This window comes from Astatotilapia calliptera, chromosome 12, assembly GCF_900246225.1.
Source record: "Astatotilapia calliptera chromosome 12, fAstCal1.2, whole genome shotgun sequence".
Lineage (NCBI taxonomy): Eukaryota > Metazoa > Chordata > Actinopteri > Cichliformes > Cichlidae > Astatotilapia > Astatotilapia calliptera.
The window spans coordinates 7713157-7731502 of record NC_039313.1 but is presented as its reverse complement, the minus strand read 5'-3'; the positions used below and the strand labels follow the sequence as shown (position 1 = coordinate 7731502).

At 43.8% G+C, this 18346-nt stretch overlaps 1 protein-coding gene across 2 annotated transcripts; it reads left to right on the top strand.

The window, feature by feature from the left end:
• Positions 1-206: 206 nt before the first annotated feature.
• abcb9 (ATP-binding cassette, sub-family B (MDR/TAP), member 9) lies at positions 207-17247 on the top strand. 2 transcript variants are annotated; one of them, XM_026186795.1, is made up of 11 exons: positions 207-1423; positions 3129-3243; positions 3443-3573; positions 3661-3866; positions 13273-13470; positions 13554-13682; positions 13767-13955; positions 14137-14310; positions 14767-14926; positions 15403-15539; positions 15661-17247. In XM_026186795.1, the coding sequence occupies exons 1-11, from the start codon at positions 784-786 to the stop codon at positions 15979-15981; spliced, it is 2400 nt and encodes a 799-aa protein (XP_026042580.1). In that variant the 5' UTR covers positions 207-783; the 3' UTR covers positions 15982-17247. The 2 variants fall into 2 exon arrangements, with proteins under 2 accessions (XP_026042580.1, XP_026042578.1); XM_026186793.1 differs by having other exon boundaries at positions 13554-13955.
• The last annotated feature ends 1099 nt before the right edge of the window (positions 17248-18346 follow it).

Here is an 18346-nt window from a genome sequence, read left to right as displayed (position 1 = left end):
TCTGTCTTCTTTCCTGTAACTTTAGCCATTTAAAAGCGGGTTTCTGTAGTCTGCAGAACACGAGTGGGCATTCTTTAACCATCAGACGTTATTGGCTTCGTATTCGGGTTAGGGACATGTGAACCTCTTGAGTAGAAAAACACAAGATAGCAAAAAAGATGAACTGGTGGTAGAAACGCTCACTAGTGTGCCGCAGAGAATCACTGCCTGCTCTTAATCTTCTGTAATCTAGACGAGCTTCGATGCCGGCGTCTTCTTGAACGCCGGTATCGAAGTTCATGTATTCGTTACACGAACTTGAGTCAGTTTGGGTTGTAATGCATGTGTTTGAGGACAACATTGAATAAGGAGAGGGGTTTCAGTGAGTTACTGAATGCTGTCGGGGCTGGACAGTGACAAGATTTAACACGGAAGTGTAACGCAACGCAGCTGACCGCCCTCAAGAAGCTAATTCACAAAGCTAGCCAACAATGTAGCAGGATATGTGTTACAGTAATGTTGCGGCATGGCTGGACAATCATTAACAATGTAGTGACGTCCTAAATGCTGGTAGTTGTAATAAGACTACTTGATATTTTCTGTGCAGCTGCATAAAACGGAAAAAGACCGGAAAGAATAACTAAAATAATCCGGTTTTGCTGAGTGTTTGTGTTCTTGTCTGGTGTATGTTTTGAGAAACTTTTCTCACATTTTATTCAAACCGCTGCTGCACTGTAACCGATCATTTCTCAAGCCGCTGTTTGCTGCTTTGTGCCGGTGCTGCTCTCTGTTCTGATAATCAGCATGGGAATCAACGTGGCTGTGGGCTGCATCGTGTCATACGTCCTCCTGGATGTTGTCACCACCACTGTCCTGTACGCACATGGATCACAGCTGAGCACCTTCACAGAGGATGCCCTCAACTTTAATATCCTTCAGTCTGCACTGGACATCTGGGGGACAGTGCTGCTCCGAGCCTCCCTCCTGCTGGGAGCCTCTTTAGGGGTGACATGGAACAAGGTGGACGGCCCGCAGAGGGTTGCTAAATCCACCAGCCTTATTCTCCTCATCTGTCTGATTGTCATCACCTATACACTGGCCAAGCTGCTGATGCTGACTGAGGTGAGCATCAGTCACCAGCCCTGGCTCTTGAGCCTGATATGTTGGACTTGTGCCTCTTCTCTGGGAGTAATGCTGCTCTGGAGGTGGCTGGGGAAGGAGCCGGAGTCTGAGAGCAGCAGTAGTGGTAGAGGAACAAGGGGCCGTGAGGACACTGAAAAGCTGGTGGAGACAGTTGGCGAGGAGGAGCAGGAGTTGGGCTCTGAGAGAAAGAAGGAGAAGGACAGCAGCTCGGGGGCCACACTGGGACGCCTGCTGAGCTACTGCAAAAAGGATGCTGAGCTGCTCTCTGTTGCTGTCCTCTTCCTCATCATCTCTGCTGTGTGTGAGTGTCCTTAATGTCACATTATTTACTGCTGTCTGTTATAAAGGATTTAGACACACTGCCCCAATGCAACTGACAAAACTGAGTCTGCAGGTTCTGATTACGCTACTCATGCCACGTTACACAACACTTTTTAATTACAGATAAGTGCTATGGTAGAAAAACAAGTGTGTTCTTTTCAATATGTTCCAACTGTTGATGCTTTCTGTCATGGAATTATTAAAAGGACCCCTAACTCGCTCATATGGGTCCCAGTTGCTAAAAGACAAATGTTTTTTGTCATAAAGCCCAAAGATATTGATCAGTATATTCATCTACATTACTAACCAGAAGCCTCAGCCACCTGCTGTTCAAACCTTCTGTTTCAAAGGACTAGCCAATCAGAAGAAAGTTGACTTAAACGGTGCCTGTGCCAAGGCCCTGTATATTAAACGCTAGGTTTCATTTCAACTGTGAAGCATACAAAGCGTCTCTATTAGAGTCCAAGAATAAAAATAAAAGAGCTGGAAATGGTATATTTGGTGAATGCCAATAAACGTCTATACCTACATTAATAGGTCAAAGTCATACTAAGTAACTCTAAGGCTCATTATTGTTTGTAACAGTGGGCTGAATGCCAGAGCCTCCAACAGCACTCACGGTTTTATCAGTTTCATCAATTCTTTAATTTATGGAATATCATTAAATACACACATTTCATTCAAATCATTTTGGAAGTTTGCTCATTTTCTTTGAAGTGCAATATAAAAATTTGAGGTTTTTTCTGTACTCGTACATCTAAACTATGCATTTGTCCATCCATCCATTGGTTTTGTGCTGCTTAAAAAGCGATTACAGGGGCAACAGTCTGAGCAGAGACGCCTAGAACTCACTTTCCTCCACCTCAGCCTCCAGCTCTTTCACAAGGATATCCCAAACCAGCCAAGAGACATAATTTGTCCAGCATGTCCTTGGTGGGCCCAGGTGTCTCTTTCTTGTTGGGTATACAAGAAAAACTTCATATTGGAGGTGTTCAGGAGGCATCTTAACTAATCTTCCCTTGCCTGAACTGCTCCCCAGGAACTGAGCATCTGAGCTCTAAGGGTGAGCCCAAACACCTCGAGGTTCTGTTCCTAAATGTTAGAAAAACATTTGGGACAAGGGGAGTCCCAAATGTCCCAAAAAACAAAAAACGCTCTCACTATGAATGTACAGTGACCTTATTTTTCACTCTGATTTAGAATTGAATAAAAAAAAGCATCGAGCATGGAGGTTACCACTGTTGCCGCACAGCAAGAATGTCCTGAGTTCAATTCTCCATCAGGCTGTGGTCTTTCAGTGTGGAGTTTGCATGTTCTCCCTGGGTACTCCGGCTTCCTCCCACAGTCCAAACACATGCAGCTTGTGGGGATAGGTTAACTGATCCATCTAAATTGCCTATAAGTGTTAATGTGAGCATGAATGGTTGTCTGTCTCTGTGTGTTGGCCCTGCGACAGACTGGCGACCTGTCCAGGATGTACCCCGCCTCTCGCCCTATGACAGCTGGGATAGGCTCCAGCACACCCCGCCACCTTGAAAGGGATAAGCGTAAGCGAATGGATGGATGGATAAAAAACTAATTAAATAAAATTGAATGCTCAAGTTGTCACAAAGCCTTTATGTATGGATCATCAATTCAACTTAGACTTTAAAAAACATTAAGTAATGATGACTCTTTGCTTTCAGGTGAGGCTTTCATACCGTACTACTATGGGAAAGCCATAGACAGTATTGTGGTTCACCAAAGCATGGAGTACTTTGCCAAACCTGTGATCATACTTGCAGCACTGGCCTTAGCCAGGTGAGCATCCGCAGTTGTAGGTTTTAATTTTTGTTTTTTAATGTTTTGTTTACATTTTGTTGTAAATTACACAGAGGAATGCATTCAGCTTATATACTGAGATGATCCTTGGCAAAGCTGCTTGCTTTGTTTAGATGATGACGTGTGTTAAATGCCAAACCACAGAACTGCTTCATGGCAGTCTTTTCTCTCTCCTCAGTTCACTTGCAATCGGAGTACGAGGAGGTGTCTTCACCCTGACGTTGGCGAGATTAAACCTTCGTCTCAGGAACCATCTTTTCCGAACCTTGATGAGGCAAGAAATTGCCTTTTTTGATGACAATCACACAGGTGATGTTGAACGCGAGTTCCTGTGCACACATCTTTCCCTTCCATTGATCCGTTCTAATGTTATTCCACGCCCTTGTAACCCTGCAGGTGACATCCTTTCACGTCTGTCTGCTGACACCACCCAGGTGAGCGACCTCATCTCCCAGAATGTCAACATCTTCCTGCGGAGTGTCATTAAGGGCGTTGGCTTCTTCATCTTCATGTTTGGCATGTCCTGGAAGCTCACACTGGTGACCATCATGGGATTCCCTTTCATCGGTCTAGTCTCAAAACTTTATGGTGAATACTACAAGGTAAAGTAGTTTTGTCTGAATGTTCATTTCTTTATAGTTTGCTTCCAAGAAGTCAGATATTATTGTAATTTTTTTAAAGTGGTCTTGAGAAATAGTTATTACTGTTGTTGAGTATTGCAGCATCAACAGTGATCAAGTCAAAGGGAAATGACGACGGAGGCAAAAATGTCCTTAACATTTTGGGAACTTTGTTCCACATTAGGGAACGCGGCAAAACCTTTCCTCATGGGTGCCATTTTTGTTGGGGTACACTTTCTCTCTCAGGGGCTGATGACGCAGCATACGTGCTTCCTTGTGGTGACAAATAAAATACTGTCTCTCTGTTAAACAACAATAACCATAATACAGTTCAACACATTGTACAACATGAGTACACATAGGGTGACCAACCGTCCTCTTTTCCTCGGACATGTCCACTTTTCACGTTCTGTCCGGGGGGATTTTCGAGATGGATGAAAATGTCCGGGTTTTCCTATAGACATACAGAGGGACCCATATGTGCGACTTCGTCCCGAAGTAAGTGGTTGTTCCGCGCTCACAGACGGGACAGAGTGCGCAGCGGCGCGCTGAAAAGATGCCACAAGATGCCAAAGCGCAAGTGCATCTTTTCAGACAAACTGCAAAACAAATTTCCCTTGTACCATCCCTCAGAATAAATGGGAGGTGGAGTCCACTGTGTGCAGAGCTGGCAAATACGTTTGTGTGTCTAACAAAGGTTTAAAAACGTATAAACAGGGGTGCACATAAGTGGTCCGCAGGTGCGCATTCGCTGTCAAAATAAAAGACGCGCACCAGATAAGAAGTTGCAACGCGCGTTCGCGTACATATAAAAGGCACTGTTTTTGTTCGCTAGAGTGGGATTTTCACTGCATATTCTGCACCAAATCTTTGTGCGTTCATCATTTGTTTGAAGCCAGCTCACCTCCTGCAACCACTTTTCCGAGAATACGCGCTTCTTTTTGCGGTTCGCACTCCTTCTGACATTTCTTTGGAGGTGGAGGAACACCAAAGTAATTGCTTAAAGGAGCTTACTTCTTCGACATCTTTAAGAGTTCTAAACAAATATCTGTCTTCCTCCAGAAAATCTTATGTACGCAAACGTGCGTTGCAACTTCTTATCTGGTGCGCGCCTTTTATTTTGACAGCGATTGCGCACCTGCGGACCACTTATATGCACCTGTATATAAAGGCTGTGCGAGGCGAAAATTCATCTAGTAAGTTGACTGAGTTCTTTGTTACACCTGGGAAAAACGAGGATGTTGTTGTATCTGCAGCAGAAAGTGCACTGGCATTTCATACTATGAAGCGTCACAATAGCTACAGATCCATGGATTGCACTTGTGTGTTGCTAAAAGAAGAGAAGCATTTCCAGACTTTAACAAAGCCAAAAAGTGCCTGCACCAAGACTGAAGCTATTGTCAATGGTGTCATAGTGCTACATTCAGTTGAAGTCACTCTTTGAGATCTTAATAAAATCCAATACTGTGGCATTTCTCAGACTTACCAGAGAATATATTCCCAATCATACTTTGACTGGAAGAATGGTGGCATGCAAAAAAAATTAATTGAGGTTAGAAACGCGAAATGAGACAGCAGAAACCATACCTCACTGGTCATTTTTCTTATACAAATGAGACATTATTTCTGTAACGTTACTTAATTCTAGAGGTTTTTAAATTAGTCTTTTGCACTTGTCCATCCATCCATCCATCCATCCATCCATCCATCCATCTTCATCCGCTTTATCCGAGGCCGGGTCGCGGGGGCAGCAGCCTAAGCAAAGAGACCCAGACCTCCCTCTTCCCAGCCACCTCCTCCAGCTTATCCGGGGGAACACCAAGGCGTTCCCAGGCCAGCCGAGAGATATAATCTCTCCAGCATGTCCTGGGTCTGCCCCGGGGCCTCCTCCCCGGTGGGACATGCCTGGAACACCTCACCCAGGAGGCGCCCAGGGGGCATCCTTGTCAGATGCCCGAACCACCTCAGCTGGCTCCTTTCGATGTGGAGCAGCAGCTGCTCTACTCTGAGCCCCTCCCGGATGGCCGAACTTCTCACCCTATCTCTAAGGGAGAGGCCAGCCACTCTTCGGAGGAAGCTCATTTCTGCCGCTTGTATCCGCGATCTCGTTCTTTCAGTCACTACCCACAGCTCGTGGCCATAGGTGAGGGTAGGGACGTAGATCGACCGGTAAATTGAGAGCTTCGCTTTTACACTCAGCTCCTCTTCACCACGACGGACTGGTGCAGCGTCTGCATTACTGCAGCTGCAGCCCGAATCCGTCTGTCGATCTCCGGCTCCCTTCTCCCATCACTCGCGAACAAGACCCCGAGATACTTGAACTCCTCCACTTGGGGCAAGAACTCATCCCCGACCCGGAGTGGGCACTCCACCCTTTTCCGGCTGAGAACCATGGCCTCAGATTTGGAGGTGCTGATCCTCATTCCCGCTGCTTCACACTCTGCTGCGAACCGTTCCAGTGCGAGCTGGAGGCCCTCACCCGATGAAGCCAACAGAACTACATCATCCGCAAAAATCGGAGATGAGATTCTGAGGCCACCAAAGCGAAAGCCCTCCGCCACTTGGCTGCGCCTAGAAATCCTGTCCATAAAAATTATGAACAGAACCGGAGACAAAGGGCAGCCCTGGCGGAGCCCATCACCCACCGGGAACGAGTCTGACTTATTGCCGGCAATGCGAACCAAGCTCTTACAATGGTTGTATAGGGATCGAATGGCCCGTAGCAATGGGCCAGACACCCCATACTCCCGCAACACCTCCCACAGGACACCCCGAGGGACACGGTCGAATGCCTTCTCCAAGTCCACAAAACACATGTAGACTGGTTGGGCAAACTCCCATGCACCCTCAAGTATCCTGGAGAGGATAAAGAGCTGGTCCAGTGTTCCGCGACCAGGACGAAAACCGCATTGTTCCTCCTGTATCCGAGGTTCGACTAGCGGACGAACTCTCCTTTCCAGCACCCTGGCATAGACTTTCCCAGGGAGGCTGAGGAGTGTGATCCCCCTGTAGTTGGAACACACCCTCCGGTCCCCCTTCTTAAAGATGGGGACCACCACCCCAGTCTGCCAGTCCACAGGTACTGCCCCTGATCTCCACGCAACATTGCAGAGGTGTGTCAACCAGGACAGCCCTACAACATCCAGAGCCTTCAGGAACTTGGGGAAGACCTCATCAACACCAGGGGCTCTGCCACCAAGGAGTTGTTTAACTGCCTCAGTGACCTCGCCCCCGGAAATTGGCGGGTCATTCCCCTCATCCCCAGACTCTGCTTCCTCCTCGGAAGACGTGTCAGTTAGATTAAGGAGGTCCTCGAAGTATTCCTTCCACCGCCTGACAATTTTCTCAGTTGACGTCAGCAGCGCTCCGCCAGCACTATACATAGTGCAGGTAGAGCACCGCTTTCCCTTCCTGAGACGCCTGACGGTTTGCCAGAATCTCTTCGAGGCAGTCCGAAAGTATTTTTCCATGGCCTCTCCGAACTCCTCCCACACCCGAGTTTTTGCTTCAGCCACTGCCCGAGCCGCATTCCGCTTGGCCTGTCGATACCTGTCGGTTGCCTCCGGAGTCCCACAGGCTAACCAAGCCCGATAGGACTCCTTCTTCAGCCTGGTTTCTCCCTTCACCTCTGGTGTCCACCATTTGGTTTGGGGATTACCACCACGGCAGGCACCAACCACCTTGCGGCCGCAGCTCAATGCAGCAGCTTCGGCAATGGAGACGCTGAACATGGTCCATTCGGACTCAATGTCCCCAGTCTCCCTCGGAATGCTGTTGAAGCTCTGCCGGAGGTGTGCGTTGAAGATCTCGCGGACTGGGGCCTCTGCTAGATGTTCCCAGCACACCCTCACTACGCGTTTAGGTGCACCAGGTCTGTCCAGCGTCCTCCCCCGCCACCTGATCCAACTCACCACCAGGTGGTGATCAGTTGACAGCTCAGCCCCTCTCTTTACCCGAGTGTCCAGAACATATGGTCGCAGGTCTGGTGATACGGTTACAAAATCGATCATCGACCTACGGCCTAGAGCGTCCTGGTGCCACGTGCACTTATGGACACTCTTATGTTTGAACAGGGTGTTCGTTATGGCCAAACTGTGATTAGCACAGAAGTCCAATAACAAAGCACCGCTCGGGTTCAGATCAGGGAGGCCGTTCCTCTCAATCACGCCCCTCCAGGTCTCGCTGTCATTACCCACGTGAGCATTGAAGTCTCCTAGCAGGACAACAGAGTCTCCAGGTGGAGCACCTTCCAGCACCCCACCCCCAGGGACTCTAAGAAGGCTGGGTACTCCGAACTGCTACTCGGCGCATAAGCACAGATGACAGTCAGGACCCGTTCCCCGACCCTAAGGCGCAGGGAACAAACCCTCTCATCCACCGGGGAAAACCCCAACGTACCGGCAGCAAGCCGAGGGGATATTAGAATACCCACCCCAGCCCGCCGCCTCTCACCTGGGGCAACTCCAGACTGAGACAGAGTCCAGCCCCTCTCCAGGAGACTGGTTCCAGAGCCCAAGCCATGCGTAGAGGTGAGCCCGACTATATCTAGCCGGTACCTCTCAACCTCACGCACTAACTCAGGCTCCTTCCCCACCAGAGACATTCCATGTCCCTATTGCCAGTCTTGGCAGCCGGGGGTCAGTCCGCCAGGGCCTCCGCTCCTGGCCGCCACCCGGCACACAATGCACCCGACCCCTATGGTGCCTCCTACGGGTGGTGGGCCTGCGGGAGGATGGGCCCATGTCTCCTCTTTGGGCTGTGCCCGGCCGGGCCCCATGGACTAAGGCCCGGCCACCAGACGCTTGCCCTCGGGCACCCTCCCTGGGCCTGGCTCCAGGGCAGGGCCCCGGTAACCCTATCCCGGGCAGGGTAAACTGTTCCCTCGATATTCTTTTCATTAGGGTCTTCTGAATCGCTCTTTGTCTGGTCCCTCACCCAGGACCAATTTGCCATGGGAGACCCTACCAGGGGGCAAAAGCCCCCAGACAACATAGCCCCTGGGATCCCTGGGACACACAAACCCCTCCACCACGATAAGGTAGCGATTCACTTGTAAAAGCCTACAAGACATTTTTTATTTCACCATTCATTCACAGAGAATGCATTATTTAAATGTGTTAAAATTTTCTTTAAGCAAACAGTATTATTAAAATTCTTCATGAATGTGCCAAGTGTCCTCTTTTTTGGAAATCAAAATATGGTCACCCTAGTACACACGATGTATATCTTAACAACAATAAATGTAATGTCAGGTATAATGTTGTTTGGATGAGATGCTCTGTTATTTTCGGCTAAAAGTAGTTCTCTTTTCTCAGTGTGGGGATTCGTTTTTAAGAAGAAAGCTACAATTAGCCTTTTGTGCATTTAGTAAGAGTATAGTGTAACTGTCTTCTTGTCAAGACAGTAACTTTGTGATTGTCTACTTGTGACACATCTGGGGGACATGTGTAGACTGTAAAAGTGTGATAAAGGACCTGACACACACTGGATTTCCGTGCTCATGCAAGTGTATATTTGTGTTTCAGCAGCTGATTCCGTTGCTTCTGCACCAGGGTACCGGGAAACAGTCACTTCCTTGTAGGGAGTGACTGTAGGGCTGTGCAATATGACCAAAATTTCATATCCCGATATTAGATATTTATCGTCCCGACAACGGTATATATCACAAAAATTTTACATTTTCTGTAAATTCCATGAATGTCGGGCAACTCGATTTGCATGAGTATTTTTTTTTTTTTTTAGCTGGTCGTGTACCTGGAGTCAGGTGTTTTGACCAATGCATGAAACCTTACATTTTTAGACATTTTCTTTGTGAGTATTTATTACATGGCGTGCTGCGGGGAAAAGCCGGTTCTAATGTTTGATTCTAAGGTTTATTTTTTAGCACCTGATGGCTATTTCTTGCTTCTCATCCGTACACTCTGTGTACTCTTTCACGTGATTCAGTTTATTTTGAAAAATCTCAACAGTATCTTCAGCGTTATTGTGAAAGGTTTATGTGGAAAATAAAGAAGCGGACGACGGAGCCACGCGATGGTTTTACCGTCGTTGTTGCAAACGTCAACGGATAAAAACAGTCGCTTGTCCGTCTGTAGTGTGGTTATGTTAAATATATAAGAGAAAGAGAGAACTTTAAGAAATTCTACAGTGACCATCAAAACGATTTAAAAAAATGCCGTAAAAAGTTTATTTTGCCACAACACGACACAAACGATAGCGTAATATGAAACGATTGACGTTTTCATATCGTCATCCGATATATATCGTTATATCGAACAGCCCTACTCCCTTGCGATTCCATTTACTTCCTCCTCTGTCACCAGCACCGCCGTCACTGGCTGTGTCCCAATTAAGAGACCACACGCTTGAAGTACGCGCACTACGCATACTACATATAAGTAGTGAGAGGCTTGTGAAATGGGACTGTAAATGAAGGAGAAAAAATGTTTTGTTGGTCATTCATTTTTGTCATGACATCACATTGATTAGTTGAGTATCTGAAGCTGAGACCACAGGACTGTAAAACATGATAGTTGGGCTTCATTTCTGTAATGAACAGTCATTTTAAGATTAGCTAGTAAATAACAATTAGCTTATGTTGTTCATGAGACTAAAATCATCTGACTGTGGTAATGTAAATATAAAATGGCCAATATTATATTTATTGTCAGATTATTATGATATATATATATATTACAGGATATATTACAGCAGTGAGCTTGAACTCTGGGTCAAAGATTCAAGTTGCAGTTATTTATATTTCCTATCACCTTAAATCTTCACTCAAAGACAAGTACCTTTCACAGTGTATATACAGATGTATTATACATAAGAGACAAATATTGTTCGTTTAATATGTTGGCATTACTAAATTTGGCTCAATGCTTACATATATGTGTAAAAAGAAAATTTACGAGCTGTGATAACTGTTTCTGATAAAATGAAGAGTAGACTGATATATGAAATATTCCTTTATTGGGTGAGAAAATCAGACCATGTCATAACTGCTTTAAGTCACACAGAATAGATATCAGAGCCTTAAACAGGCTGACTTTGCTAAATGGGTCTAACTGGGCAGAAAGTATACAAACACATAACATCCTTATAGAATATAATGTAACACATTAGATCAACTTACCTCAGAATATATAAAGCATATAAACAGTTACAGCAATATGATGCAACAAACACAGCAGTGCTACTAATCCAAAATACTCAAAGCTTCATAGAACTGAAACAAACATTTATTTTTAGCTCCATTCTGCTGCTGATACATACTTTAGGTTTCTGAACATTAAACCTGTTGCTGCCTTTCATAGTGTTTAACTTGAAGGCCCTGAGTACTTTCTCCCACACTGAAAACACTGGAATCATAAAATTATTTGAACATTACTTAATAAGACTGATTCAGGACAGACAATTAGTTATTTTAAACTTTTCTAGCAGTCCTTCACAAACAGGGAGCAGTCTGTCTCTCTCCATCTGTCAGCTGCTGCTGGCTCTTCCTCCTCTTCTTCCTCACACACTGCTGAGTTTGTCCTGGTGGATCATCAGGGGTGACATAATATTCATTTGGTTCATTTGGTAATTTGGTTTTAAAGCCTTTACTTTAAAATATACGCTGTTCAATAGTCGACCTTAATCTTACAGAGAATCTGATGATTTTATGGATAATTAAAGTCAGTCATATATCCACAAACACAACAAGCTGAAAGTCAGTGATGCTGCTCAGTTTGCAGTCCTGAATCACGGCACAAGCAGGATTCACGTTATCTAGCAGTCCTTCACAAACAGGGAGCAGTCTGTCTCTCTCCATCTGTCAGCTGCTGCTGGCTCTTCCTCCTCTTCTTCCTCACACACTGCTGAGTTTGTCCTGGTGGATCATCAGGGGTGACATAATATTCATTTGGTTCATTTGGTAATTTGGTTTTAAAGCCTTTACTTTAAAATATACGCTGTTCAATAGTCGACCTTAATCTTACAGAGAATCTGATGATTTTATGGATAATTAAAGTCAGTCATATATCCACAAACACAACAAGCTGAAAGTCAGTGATGCTGCTCAGTTTGCAGTCCTGAATCACGGCACAAGCAGGATTCACTGCACTGTTAATGTTAGCTATGTTATATTGCTGCCTCTGTTCGGTGGTGTCGAGCCAAACGGACTTTAACGTGTGTTTGAACAAGCTGACGGTTCACTCGTTAAGCTGAAAGAAAGATGCTTTAATCACAGGAGTCACACATGTGTCCACTGTAACATCTGGGAACTCTTCTTGTTTAGCACTCGTAATAACACAAACACTAAATCCTCCTTCTCTTGTGCTGTTTTGTATCAGTGTATACACCTGAGACTGTCATCTGTCTGTCTGACCCAGGGTCCACCTTTAATGGTTTTTCAAAGAACCATTTTTTAAAAAGGTTCTTTAAAGAACCATTTTAAATCTTTCAAAATAAAATGTATCATAAATTGAATTTGAGTAGGGTAAAATAAATACGAGCACAGCATAGACATATATTAATGGTTTATTGCCATTTCGTAGTATACCAAAAGACAAAAAGGCATTTTAACCCTCAGCACCACATCACTACTAATACATGTCACATATTAGTCATTTAAACAGTAATAATTAAACATTTTTACTATACTATAAATAAATATATATAAATACTATATCTACAGATAATACAACAATTAATACATGTATTGTTTAATTAATAAACCATCAGAAAGTGATAAAGACACATTAGAAATAGCAATTGCTTCATAACAGACCGATAGATCAACACATTTTCATCAGCAGATGTTTGCATGTTCAGTAAAAATATTTCAACAAGTTTTTGATTAAAATTATCAATGAACTTCAGCCTTACCTTATGTAAGATAAGTTTCATGTTGGACTAATGGTCCTTTGTTAGTCCAGTTTAGGATAATGTCTCTGACGTATGTGTCATATCAAAACAACCCCACACCTGCAGTTGTTTCAGTTTTTCACTGGTGTTTCCTGTCAGCTGGTCAAACCTCCCTTTGTGCTTCAAATCCCTCCCACTCTGGGACAAGGAGCTGAGAGAGAGAAAACAAGGGTCAATTATAAAGAAGAGAGAAAAGTGAAACCCTCCTCAGAAGGTCTTACTCGCATACCTGCAGTCGACCTGTGATGGACTCCTGTTTGGCGTTCACGTCATCCCAGCGGCGGCCCCACTCCCTTGCTGTTGCCAGCAGCCGAGTCTGCAGGGTGCCCTGGAAGAGCTGAGTTAATGTTCGACTCCTCCTGGTCAGGCGGGCTAGAGACCACACCCCTGCTACAGAAGAATCCCTGACACTATTCCCAATCAGGCTCTCTACTATTTACGATTAGATAACTTTTATATTTTCTTCTGTTCTTTCCAGAATCTGACCAAAAAGGTGCAAACAACCCTCGCAGAGGCCAATAAAGTTGCAGAAGAAACCATCTCAGCCATGAGGACGGTGCGGAGCTTTGCCAACGAGAATGGAGAGGCCGATTCCTATTACGCCAAACTCTTAGTCATGTTCCAGCTCAACAAAAAACAAGCCCTGGCCTACGCTTGCTACATGTGGTCCAGTTGTGTAGGTATCTGCAGTTACCCTTTACATAATTCTGCATGGTTTATTTAGTGGTCTCTGCAAGGGATTTTTTGTGTGTTTTCCAGATCTCAGAGCTTGCTCTCGAGCTGGCTATCCTCTACTATGGAGGCCACCTTGTGATTACTAATCAGATGAGTAGCGGTGCCTTGATATCTTTTTTCATATACATGCTAGAGCTCGGCGAATGTCTTGAGGTATTTCACCTATCATTCTCCACAGGTCGTTTGTTTTCTGTTCTGAAGACATGGCATAGAATCCATGTTGTCTTCACTTTGCAGAGCATTGCATCAGTGTACACGGGCCTCATGCAAGGAGTTGGAGCTGCTGAGAAGGTTTTTGAGTATCTGGATAGGAAACCCAAACACCCCTCTGATGGCACAGAGGCTCCGGAGACATGCGCCGGTCTGGTTGAATTTAAAGACGTCACGTTTGCCTACCCGACACGCCCTGAAACTGATATTCTCAAGGTTTGTCCTCAGGGATCCTGAACACCTGAAGAAATTATTCACAAGTGGTCTGTTTGACTCATGGTGGTAGAGATGAGGGCAGTTTACTAGAAGATTGCAACAATATAACCAACTAAATGAGGGTGAAGTTAGGATACGGTTGACATTATGTCTGCTTAGTTTGAAATGGGTCTTTTTGCAGGGGGTGTCATTCCTCCTGCGTCCCGGAGAAGTGACTGCCCTTGTGGGACCTTCAGGCAGTGGGAAGAGCTCCTGTGTGAATCTTCTGGAAAATTTCTACCTTCCTCAGCAAGGCCAGGTGCTGCTGGATGGAAAGCCTGTTCAAAGCTTTCAGCATGACTACCTCCACTCCAAGGTTAGTCAGTGTAAAAGACATTTTCATGTGTAATCTTTGTATAATATCTGGGGACTTGGGTCAGTTTTACTTTTTCACATGTAGAACACAGCAGGAACTAGACTAAGCAGGAGGCCTGGCTCTGATACAGTGTTCAGGAGGCTATAAACATGCTAACAGTAAATGCACTATTGTGCACATTGGCACAATCCAACATCACAAGAACTGTTGTTGAGTAGTTGTCTGAAAATCTCCCGAAAAGAGCAAAACTGCCAATGTGTTTGTCCATCACTGTTTTCTGATTTTTCCTGCCCTGTGTCAGTTTCTGCTGGCAATGATAAAAACTAGTCTAAAAAAGAAACAAATTAAAAAAGGTTAAACAAAAAAAAAAACTACCATACTTTGTATACAAATACACCCCTTGGCTTGTTAGTCTTCAGCATACAGTAATTTCTATTCTTTATTGTGTGTCTGCAGGTGGCTCTTGTAGGTCAAGAGCCTGTGCTGTTTGCCCGCACAGTTGAGGAGAACATTACCTATGGCCTGACTGATGTCCCCAGGGAGGCAGTGCTGCAGGCTGCCACCAAGGCTAACGCTCATGATTTTATTACCACTCTTCCTAAAGGCTATGAAACAAGTAATCATTAAATCTGTTCATTTGTAAATCAGCTTTTTATGTGCTCTATGTGTAATGGACATGCTTGTTAAGCTGGGACCTCAAGAGGAAAAGTCACATTTAACATCGGTCCCTGGCAGATTTGTTTTACTATACAGAGCTTTACTGTACATTGCAAAGCTGCTTGCAGAGGCATCAGAAACTATAGGTTGGCTGATACAGCTTAAGTAGCATGCACCATTTGAGATCTGCCAATAGGATGTGTGGAAAAGTAAGAAGTGACCATGAGATAGTATGGCTGACACTGAGATCAGCTGATTTGCCAGCTGAGCCTGACTCTAGGGTCTGCTTAAAACTAACACAGTGCTCAGATTTAAATGCACAAATATCACAGCCATACAAAAAATAGAGCTATGTTCTTTAATAAAGAAATGGAGATGTGTTTCATAAGATGAAATGATGTATTTGACTGACTTTTACCTTACTGTTTTCTTGAGGTGTTGGCGAGAAGGGCACACAGTTGTCAGGGGGACAGAAACAAAGGGTTGCCATTGCAAGAGCTCTCATCCGCAACCCTCGTGTTCTAGTCCTGGATGAAGCCACTAGTGCTCTGGATGCAGAAAGTGAACACATTGTAAGTGTTATCAAAGCCAGAGGAGAGCTTCAGTACAGCAGCTGTTACCAAGCAGACATGCAGCATATTTGCATTATGGAATAATATAGAGGTGTTGATGTATTTGCTGAATTCACTACAGGTTCAACAGGCTCTGAACAATGTCCTGCGGGACCACACCGTGTTGGTGATCGCCCATCGGCTCAGCACAGTGGAGAAGGCAGACAACATTATTGTAATTGACAGGGGCCACGTGGCAGAACAGGGATCTCACAGTGAGCTGATGGCCAGCGGCGGACTCTACTCTAAGCTGGTTCAGCGGCAGGTCCTGGGCATCGAGACCGGGGAGGAGGACCTACACTCGCCACAAAACGCCAGCTGCAAGTCAGGTGGAGGACAGCAGTGGAGAGGACGAAGCAGCAGCGGCAGCCTGAGCGAGTCTGAGTGTAGTGTGCGTTACTGAGAACGACCTGCAGTGTGTAGATGTGGCACTGGACTGTAATTAAGTTAAAAATACTTAAATCTGCATTTGGGTTTGTAATCTGTTGGACAAAGACACAAGTTTTGTAGCGTTTCACCTGCACACTACCACAGTGGATTTTAAATTCATCAATATGAGACTGATGTGCAGACTTTTAGCTTTAATTCAGGGGGTTTCATTGGCAAAACTTTGCCATTAACAGATTAACGGTTGCATTATGGGCATTGTTTTAATGCAAATGTTTTAAATGTTTTTAAAAGAAAGAAAGAATTCTGTCATCCTGCACTTTACATTGTTTTGCTGTCTCTCTGATAGGTTAGTTCAGGTTTTGCAGCCTAATGATGGCCTCCCTCACTTGCACTGACCTCTCTTTGGGTTCATATTTAAAATTAGAGTGAAAAGCTATAAAATACACATTCAACACTTTAAATCAATTTCAGATATTATGTTGGTGTCATTGGTAATGAAATAGCAAGGGAACGGGCCTCAGCTGGCCATGAAAGTGCTTGTACAGCCACAGGGACAAAAAAATGACAAATTGTATGTCTCCAACAAACTATTGACCTATGTGTTTCCAAACATATAAAACAGGGTGGGGACAAATAAAACTTGAATATCCTGTTTGGATATTATATTAGCTTTAAGGAAAATGTGTTTCTGTTGATGTGCTACAAGAGAGGCGTGGCTGTATTTTGTGTTTTTGTTTACCTCTGTATTGCACTCCAGCAATAATTATTATTTTGTTGAACCTTCCTCAGGATTTAGTTCTGCTGTTGTATTGTTTACGCTGTAGCAGGCATGGAGATGCTGGCTTGTTTTTACTGCGTGGAGTAGGTGGTATTATTAGTAAAAGGAAAAGACAGGTGCCTTTGTCTGTGGAATAGTGTGCAATAAGAATATTATATGATTGAAAATGAATAGCACTACAGAAACATACTGCAATTGTATTTAACACTGACAATGAAAAGTAAATGTAGCTAAATAAAATATTCCTTTATTTTTGCAGACATGTTATATATGTATGTATATATGGCAAGTGAATATATTCTGTATATGATGGTAAAATCCCCTTTTTAAATGGCAATAATGGATCATGAAATATGAATCTTACAGTCTGATCTACGCTGTGTCTGTGTAATACTGGTAAAACATCCCAAATAAAATTCTGAATTATATTTATGTTGCTTCAGTGACAGCGACTACAACTGAAATAACATTTATTTATAGACTGAAAATGACTGAAACTTTAGTAACTAACCAATATGCAAATGTTATAGCAAAAATTGACTATTCACCATAAAGTCTATACATTTGCCAATTTGCTGTTTCTTCTACGTTGTTCCATCAAAATAAGAAGGCTTCAGGAATCTATGGTGGATATTTTACACTATACTACGATTATGAAAACAATTGTCATTTAGCCCTGGCCACAAACCGTCATCCACTGGGCTCAGGCCACCTCTTTGCTTTTACACTAGCGCCATCTAGTGTTGTTGTCACGGTTAGCATTTCAAATAAAGACTACTTGAGCATCTTTTAGTCATTAGCAATAAAACTCTCTATAAAAACTGTGTTAAACGCATATTTCCTGATTAAAACCTAATTTCTTTTTTCTTTTTTAAAGATGAATGATTTGCAAATCATCAAAGCCTTTCATTTAAAATTGTACAAAAAAAATTTCTACAAGTATGTGTAAAGCTTAAAATGGCCAATGTACATTAAACTAAATAGATTAACTTACAAAGGTTCAGTAGCTTGGTCTGATATAAACGGAGCATTTCAAATCTTCCTCCCTGCTTAGTAAAAAAGAACTGTGGGCAGATAGTTTGCTATTTAAGAATACTGTTGCTCAACGCAAAGTTAAAAGAGTTTGAGGATTTCAGTAGGCTACCAACATTTTGTGTGTGTGTGTGTGTGTGTGTGTGTGTGTGTGTGTGTATGTGTAAATGGTAGAGATTGCATCCTCAGTACTAAAAAGAAGAGGAATCATATAATTCTAAATAGGTTTTTTATTTTTTGTTTTATTTATGAAATTTTTTTATTTCATTAAGATACTGCCAAAACACATTCCTTATGTATTACAGCAACATGGCTTTTAAACAAATGGGCGCAGGTTCTACTCTGGCCTGCCTGCAGTCCAGAACTGTCACCCACTGGAAATATTTGGCCTACTGTTAGCTGACAAAGCATTCATGAGCTGCAGAGCAGCTGAAATCTAAAATCAAGTTATCAAACTACAGCATTGGTCTTCTCAGTTCCCAAAAGCTTGTAGAGTGCTGTTAAAAGAAAACCATGATGCAACATATGGGAAGCATGCTCCTGTTCTCACATTAAAAAAAAATACAAT

Bases quoted from the DNA above. Each gene is read 5' to 3' on its own strand.
- abcb9 (XM_026186793.1), top strand. From the start codon at position 784: ATGGGAATCAACGTGGCTGTGGGCTGCATCGTGTCATACGTCCTCCTG. The intron at 1,424-3,128 runs GTGAGTGTCCTT...CTTTGCTTTCAG, and splicing joins CCTCATCATCTCTGCTGTGT to GTGAGGCTTTCATACCGTAC. The intron at 3,867-13,272 runs GTAAAGTAGTTT...TGTTCTTTCCAG, and splicing joins TTTATGGTGAATACTACAAG to AATCTGACCAAAAAGGTGCA.